At 46.6% G+C, this 8,463-nt stretch overlaps 1 protein-coding gene across 1 annotated transcript in view; it reads right to left on the bottom strand.

Moving 5' to 3' along the window:
* Window positions 1-1,586: 1,586 nt before the first annotated feature.
* The window catches only part of LOC119280841 (probable protein phosphatase 2C 36), a 9,118-nt gene continuing 2,241 nt past the window's right edge, over window positions 1,587-8,463 (bottom strand). The window contains exons 3-5 of the mRNA XM_037561547.1: window positions 2,891-3,255; window positions 2,569-2,805; window positions 1,587-1,781 (exon numbers count right to left, since the gene is read on the bottom strand). Of these exons, the coding sequence (XP_037417444.1) occupies window positions 1,587-1,781; window positions 2,569-2,805; window positions 2,891-3,255 (797 nt within the window). The remainder of the gene's footprint in view (window positions 1,782-2,568; window positions 2,806-2,890; window positions 3,256-8,463) is intronic.

Genomic DNA, 8,463 nt, shown 5'->3' with positions numbered 1-8,463 from the left:
GTGGACACTGAATCCGAACGGCGCGCCCCTTCGACTGTTGCATGTTCGTTTCGTCTCCCGCATTCCCTTCAGCTCCCGGCGCAGCCTCTCGCCTCCTTCTCTCGCGCCTATAAAAGGGAGGTCGCTCCTCTCAGAGAGACGCACCAGAACTACTCCTTCCCTCGCCATCGATTTCATCTCTGAGCTGCTGTTGTCTTCCTCATCCCGGCTTGCGGCGTGCACCGCACGTCGGGACAGTAGGCCTCCGAGACCGCACCTTTTGAGTCCTGTACGGAAGAAGGGTGATAAGGTTTGGGGAGCGCTCAGCGCGACTACTGGCTGCTTCATCACGGACGATCCGGTCGCCGACGACTACTTCCCCGACGACGACTTCTTCCCCGACGTCCACGATCTCCTCAACGACATGGCAGGCGAGGACACCGACCCCAAGTCTAGCGCTTCTGCTGCTGCTGTGCCGTACGTGTTCTTCTCCGTTCTGTTAGAAGTCCTGCTACAGTTCTTGGCTCTAGTTTCTGCCCTACGTATGTTAGGTTCTATGTCGTATAAGCAACTTCATCTAGTGTCTGTTCTAGATGTGTTTAGCTCAAGTTCATATATGCAGACAATGTTTACCTTCTCTCTGTCAGATTGCATGACTTGCTTTATATTTGCTATTTTAGTCATGCTTTATCTAGTATTTCCGTTAGCAAAATTATTTGATAAATTGCTCACATTTCCAACAAAAAGTTTTTGATTGACAGGCACTTCATGATCGCCTCCCTGCCAGGGATTTTGTGAAGGCATATGGTCCTGCTGATGAACTTTATCCGGTATGGCGTGGTCTCATGAGCCCGAGATCCATGCACAGGACATCTTGTCTTGGACAAGATATGGCAATGCAGCATGAACACTGCACGTAACAACCTGATCTTTGCGCCCAAGATGCTACCACGTTCTACTGACATTACATATGGTATGATCTTTGAGCGCAGGAGATATCTGATCGTGCCATTCAAGACTGTTGCTGATGAAGAATGCTTGCGCCAACTTTCTAGAGCTTGGACAGCCTGAGTTGCTCTGTTGAAAACCTTATGTGACCCTGTAGTGTTGTTCTGTTTGCTTTTTAGGGGAGTGGTTTTGTTAGCCGCCTATGGCTCTTTTTCTGGTGTTCATGAAGCTGGCAACCCCAGCATGATACCCATGACTCTTCTACTGTATTGGAAAAAGGGCTCAAGGGCATTTTAGTCTAAATAAAATGGCCTTCTACCGAATAGCAATATCTTTCTCAATTAAGACTGGCAATGACCGCACTAAAAAGAGGAAGCCAGTGAGTACTACCTTTGTCTAGGTGAATAAGTCATTCACGCAGTTCTAGGTCATCGATTTAAGGAATTAAATATGTGTTATATGTCATGAAAAGTATATCACTAGATTTCTACACGGATGTAGTTTTTAAATATATATATATTTGTCACATATAATATATATTTAGATAGTTAAATCGCCGATCTAGAATTACGTGAATAACTTATTCACCGAGACGGAGGTAGTACCTAAGTTGGTTCCCCGCTAAAACAAAGAGAGCATCAAAGTTGTGATTATTCTTGTCAGGTACTTCTAATGGAAACTGCCCGATGTCCTTGCGCGTGGTCTTTATGATCTATAAATAAGACAATGACCGTAATATCATCGTGGAAATGCACGCGAAGCCCTTTTTCAATCCTCTTGAGGTCTGTGTAACGCATCTCCCTTTTCCGTGCCGCTTCACGCATAGCTGCTTCTACCAACCTTCTTGCAATTCCCTGAATAAACAGAAAAGGTAAGCCAAAAAAAAAAGCAACTCGGTAGGTGCAATGTCTTTTCATAAAGATGAAAATATTTACATTGTCTAAAGTAAATTTTCTGTAGAAAAATAAATAAATTATAAAGGCGTTTTGACACATATTCAAATAGATATAATTGTTTACGCAACAACGAGGTAAAACCAAACCTACCCTGTTGCAGCTATACCAATTGAATGGAATTATGGTGGACATTACGGGCCATAGTTTGGTAAAACTAACATCTCAAGTTGTTAACCATATCAGTTTATCTTACTTGGCAACTGCACCCATAGCATATGTATGCAGAAATAATATATAAATCAAGAGCATCAGAACACAAATGAATCCCTGGAACTTCAAAAAATACTAGTACAAACCCCGTGATAGCAAGATTTCATTACTTGTATGTACCTACAATATCCCAGTACACATTTTGTATCAGTAGACAACTGTTTTCAAGGCCGGGATGAAGTTAGGAATAGAGTTAACAACAACAGCTCCCCAGACCCAGGCAGTCCTAGCTAGTTTCCTTAATGCAAAGCCAATTTCGTAATACATCAAATTCCCTAATGTAACCATGTGAAAAAGTTTGCAGAAAGAGGTTTAAAGGCACAAAGATTTAATGTATGCAATTGGTGGTTAATGTTTTGAACATAGAGATCTCACAAATTGGTTGGATTCAGATCATCTTAGGCAACAGGTGAAGGCCAAAAAGCATTACATAGACAAGCTGAATGAGAGGAAATAGACAATCATGGAGGCTTACAGTACGCTCATGTTTGTGAACCATCTCGGCAGCTTCCTCATTACTCAAGTGTTCCCATAGACCATCGGAGGCAAATATGATGAAACGGTCACTTGGCTGAAGACTGCGTGGGGTGATAGATGGGCTGGCACTCAATAGTGGTCGGCTGAATGGTTCAGGAAGTCTGAACCTCGCAGGGAGTGGTTCCCTGTTAAACTGCTGGTGTTTCAAGTATGCGTCGCCTATTGATCTCGACACCTGCATCATCCACTTCGTAAGCACTGAATCTATATATGGCATGCAAGTCCTGTGACACAGAATCAAACGTTAGAATAAGAACCACCTGGATCATGCGCTTCACTCTCCAGACACCATGCATAAGCACTACAATCTGCGGATCATCAGGGTGCTGAGCCATGACCTCTTTCCTGACCTCCTCGTAACAAACATTGTGGTCAGTGGACAGCTGCTCAGCGATAATCCGCCCGTTGTGGCCAACCTTGCCGAGAACAGCCCGGGAGTCCCCAAGGTTGGCGACAAAAAGAGTCCCCTGACGCACGACACCGACGAGACAGCTTGTCCCGATGGTGGCAAGGCTCGGCTTGGTTTCCCATAGGCTCGACACAAGCGCACTGAATCCTTCCTCCATGGCCATGAACGCCTTCCTGATGGCATCGGTCGTCACGCCATGTGGGCCAGACAGAGCCTCTACACAGAGTCACAGACCGAACCTAATTAACTTGTGTCACATATATATCTTGGAGCAGATTTATGCGGCCAGATACTAGATAGCGAATGTGGTTTGCATGGCAAATTTCACATATTTGACCTGAGGCCTAAATCAATTCACAAACTAACCTGCTTTCAAAAAAATTTCACTCTGCTGACCCTTTCGTGTGGCGCCCGACAGCTGGGCGCCGCACCCTACTGTGCAGCGCCCATCACTTAGGCGTTGCACATCCTGCCAGCGTGGCAGCCCTGGTCCAGTTGCGGCCCCACAGACAGCACTGCAGCGCCTAAGACTTAGGCGCCGCACTGTGTATATTGTAGCGCCCGTGTCTTAGGCGCTGCACGTTGACTTAGCCCGCATCGGGCCAGACCCTCCCAGGCAGTTCTTCCAGTTGCTCTGTTGTCACAGAGAGCGGCGGCGGCGGCGCCCCCTTCGGATCCCCCCCACACCCCCTCTCAGATTTGAAGTTTTGAGGCTTGGATTCGATCTCCAATCCTTCCTAGTACGTAAACTCCTCCGTTCCCTTTCTTTTCCTTCGTAAAATCGTTCGGTGTTCCAGATTAAGTTTTTTGATGTAATATTGCAATTGGAGATGATAAGTCATCCATCTCAGGAGCCATTTCCTGGTCTGACCTTCAAATGTGGAATCCTTTTCTCATCAATGGCAAGTACTTTGAAAACAACTATCAAAATTTTATTTAGTTTTACAAGTATGCAGCCGACAAGGCAGTAATGCTATTGTTCAAATGTGGTCAAGGCAGGCTTTCGGTGTTTCAGAATGAGCACACATTCATTGCAACCAAAAGAATTGGTAGTCATATCCGGTAGTATATGATTCTTGTTGTGATGGAGGATGTGTAGTCATATCCGGTGTTCATATCCGGTGTTCATTCGTTAGGTGGAAACTCTTTCGGTGTTGTGATGGAGGATGTGTAGTCATATCCGGTAGTATATGATTCTTGTTAGTTAAACCTAGATTGTTTATTTTTTTAGATATATATGAGATGCCTAGTTTTGTAGATAATTATGAGATGTTGAGTTTTGTAGCTATATGTGAGATGTTGAGTTTTTTTAGATATATATTAGATGTTGAGTGTTTTCCGATATTTGAGATGAACTCATGTATGTTTATTGTTTGAAATTGTAAGGATGGTTTGGCTTCTGGACGATGTCTACGACGTGCAACACCGGTCCTACATGATGCGCGAGAAGGATAAGGTAATAATGAGTACTCTAAATCTTTTGCAAATTTGCCTTTAGTTGAAATTTACATGCCCTAAGATTTGTCATTACTTGTTTTTTGCAGAAGCTTGAACCTCTGAAGATTCGGTATCACGGGGTCTCTGGTCCTGCCATGCCTTACGATGAGCGGTACACACCGTACATCAAGCAGGCAGGACTACTCCCGTGGATTCTGTTGGTCAGTCGGTCCACGCCGAATCTGAACGCTCCACTAGTGTCCGCTCTTGTTGATCGGTGGAGGCCAGAGACCCACAGTTTCCATCTTCGGACCGGGGAGATGACCGTGACGCTCGAGGATGTCTCGTTGATCACCGGTCTTGCTATCGACGGGAGGCCTCTATGTATGAGCACCGATTCTGATGGGTGGCGCGAGCAGATGATTGCCCTTATCGGTATGGCTCCTACCGAGGCTGAGGATGATGTAGAGGAGGGAGAAGAGAAGAAGAAGAGGGAAAGAAAGGCAGCTGGAGCTGCTTTCACGTGGATTCAAAATAACTTTGCGACGTGCCCTCCGGATGCAACTGATGATGTGATCCAGACACATGCTCGTGTGTATATGTGGTACATTGTGTCGAGGACTTTGTTTCCTGACTCCACTGGCAAGAACGCTCCATGGATGTGGCTGAAGGCGTTGACCGTCTTCGATAGCAAATGGAGCTGGGGTTCAGCGACTCTTGCCTACTTGTACCGACAGGTAGTTGGTCTGTTTTGTGATCAACTCATTTATTCATTAGCAATGCAAGCTTGCTGTCAAGTTAACATTGTTTTTCTTTCATATGTAGCTGGATGATGCGTGTTGCAGGATCACACCTAGTGCAGGCATTGGTGGTAATCTGCTTCTACTTTCTGTATGGAGCTGGGAGCGTCTGCCTGTTGGACGCCCGAAGAGCGTCAGGTTTGATCCTTGGTATGCAGATGAACATGACGAATTACGGCGCCCCATGTGGGCTTACAAGTGGGATATCGTTTCCGAGATGACGAACGATGTCAATCTCATGTACCAAAAGTACATTGCCGAGTTGGACACGATTACGCCTGAGCAGGTAAGGAGGTCACTACTTTAGTCCTTTCTCATGCTTGCTTGAAAAATAGTTATCAAATTTGCATTGTTGCCCTGTTTCATAGGTGGAATGGCAGCCATATGGCGCGGGTGAGAGCTTGGGTACACCGCGGAGTTCCGCCTCAACCCGATGTGCTTGCGGGATAAGGATCTCTGGCTTATGCGGTGCCCATTGATATGCAACTGGGCGGTTGAGTTTCATTTGCCGCATCGCGTGTATCGTCAGTTTGGTCTTTTCCAGCCTCACCCGCCGGATTGGGTGGACACGGATAAAGCACTTCATAGGTAAGAGAGCATGTGTGCGTATTGTCTAATCATCGGGACTCCTTTTGATTGTGCTAATGTTTGGTTTTATACCACGCAGGTTGGACAGGAGAAGGCAACGGAAGATAAAGGACTGGGCCAAGCATCATTCTGCGTATGTTACCCGCTTCCAGCTTTGTGTGGAGCAAGCTCGTAGCACTGCACGCGCCCCACTTCGTGAGCACAACTCACTTGCTTTTGATAACTACGTACGATGGTTTATTGGAACTACTCGAGTTGAGATATGCCCGCCGGCATATAATGAGGATATTCTTGAAGAACCCGTAAACTTTGAGGATCTAGCAAAGGGGAAGTACAACAGAGATGTCAGGCTAGGGCAAGGAGTGCCTGCTGTTCCGGTGATTAACTATGTGGTAAAGTGTTCCCCTCTTTACTTTCCTGTTGACCATATTACACATGTTTGAATGGCTAACGCATTCATTTTTTCTCATCCGCAGCGCACCGAGATCAAGAAAGCAGCTGATGAGAGCCAGTCTATTCTGGAGAAGACACCGGTTGGAACTGGCAATGATGATGGTTCACTACGAGCATTCCTCAAGGTACATATCGCATTCACTATGAGAGCCAGTCTATGTTGCGAAGTTTGATATCTTACACACGTTCATGTTACAGCGTCAGGCCAAGAAGTTAAGGCGGTTATCGAACCTTCTCGGTTGCCGTGATCCTGAATATGATGAACCATCTGCCTTTAGGTCTGGTACACCATCAGACCCCGCACCTCACCATGAGGGGGACGATGTGAGCTCCTCATATGCTTATGTGGATGATGAGGGTGGGATCACCCAAGAGGTATGACTAATCATTTAGATGTGATTCTCACTTGATTACGACATCGGCCTTCACCATATTGTTTCGTTGTGTGATAGGGCGATGAGCTTGATGATGACATGACTTTGACGGACGCTCAAGCTCGGTCCGCATATGTGTTCAAGCCTAGGCAGCCCAGACGCCGGTACACGCCCAATGACTATGACAACAGAGGCAACCCAAAGGTGGTCGTAGGGACCTCGCGGATGGCTACATTGGATGATGAGGCGGAGGAGGAGGCGGAGGCGGAGCCGCAGGAGGAGGCGGAGGCGGAGCCGCAGGCGGAGGAGGAAGTGCACGAAGAGGAGCCTCGTGCTCCTAAAAAGAAGAAGATTACCTGCAGGCGTGGCACCAGGAACACGCGTGGAAGGCATTAGTGCTTTGTGTTAGGTTGATGAACTTGTGAGGTTATGTTATATGATGAACTTGTGAACTTGTGAGGTTGATTAACTTGTGAGGTTATGTTATGATATTTGTGTTTGCAAACTTGAAGCAAACTTGAATTGTCTTAAATGATGTGATGTTCAAGTTATTAGTTCTCTTTGATAACAATCCTGAAGATCATCGGCCAACTCCTTGATACCACATGCCCTATAGAAGTTTGCACAAAAGTGCCTCATGCACCATCGATGATGCAACTTTCTATGTCCGGGAATGTCAATCACCACCGCATTTAGAATTCCAGCATGGCGATCCGATATGACACAAATTTCCCTTTCAGCCGGTAATACCCTTGTTCTCAGTTGACGCAAGAACCACTCCCAGTTATCATTGTTCTCCACCTCAACCAAAGCGAAAGCCAAAGGCAACACCCGGTTATTGGCATCACTTGCTATTGCAACCAATAAAGTGCCCCTTGTATTGTCCGGTCAAGAACGTGCCATCAATGGCGATGACGGGCCGACAATGCTCAAAAGCCCTCACGCATTGCTCAAAGGCCCAAAATGCATGGCCAAATACTCGGACGGTCCTCCCGTTATGAATCAAAGTTTGGTGCCCATGAGGCTCAACCACGTGAACCATGCCTGGGTTTGTGGCGGCCATAGCTAACAACAACCTAGGGAGTCGGTTGTATGCTTCCTCCCAATTGCCATACAACATCTTGAATGCGGCTTGCTTCGCCTTCCATGCCTTGCCGTACTTCACCTTGTAATGAAAGATGGCTTTCACAAGGTCAATGACACTCTTGATGCTCATTATTGGAAGTGTGGATATTTGGTTAGACAGCCTGTAAGCAATGAACTCGGACGTGAGTTGTCTGTGTTGTTGGTGCACAAGCTTGCCATCCGCATTCTTGTGCCGGCACATGTGAGTTGGTAGACAACTCACTATGCGCCAAGTGGGACCTCCTTTCCATGGCCTTGCACGCACAATCCATGGACATGTTGGCACTTCACATTTGACCGTGTAACGCACATTAACATCCGAGTTGGCCACTTTATGTGGACGATAATGTGTAACCGAGTAGTTGTCGAGCCACATCTTCAATTCCAAGAAGGATTGAAACTCACAACCGGGATATATCCCGTTCTTGCCGTCTTCCAAATCACGGTGAGAACTTGGCCTAGCTCCAAGAGATATGCATTTGCCACCATCCACAACGGCTTCATCCGCGAGACTAAGATCCTTGAACAATGGTGTCTTGTGATCCCGCCCGAATACCTTCTTGAATGCTTCGGCCTCCTTCGGCGTGAACCCCTCCTCATCAACTTCTTCATCGGGACCATCGTCATCCGAGTCCGATGCATATGCA

The sequence above is a fragment of the Triticum dicoccoides genome, chromosome 3B (genome assembly GCF_002162155.2).
Source record: "Triticum dicoccoides isolate Atlit2015 ecotype Zavitan chromosome 3B, WEW_v2.0, whole genome shotgun sequence".
Taxonomy (NCBI): domain Eukaryota; kingdom Viridiplantae; phylum Streptophyta; class Magnoliopsida; order Poales; family Poaceae; genus Triticum; species Triticum dicoccoides.
Note: the sequence above shows the minus strand (reverse complement) of the source record. Positions and strands in the feature narration are given on the sequence as shown.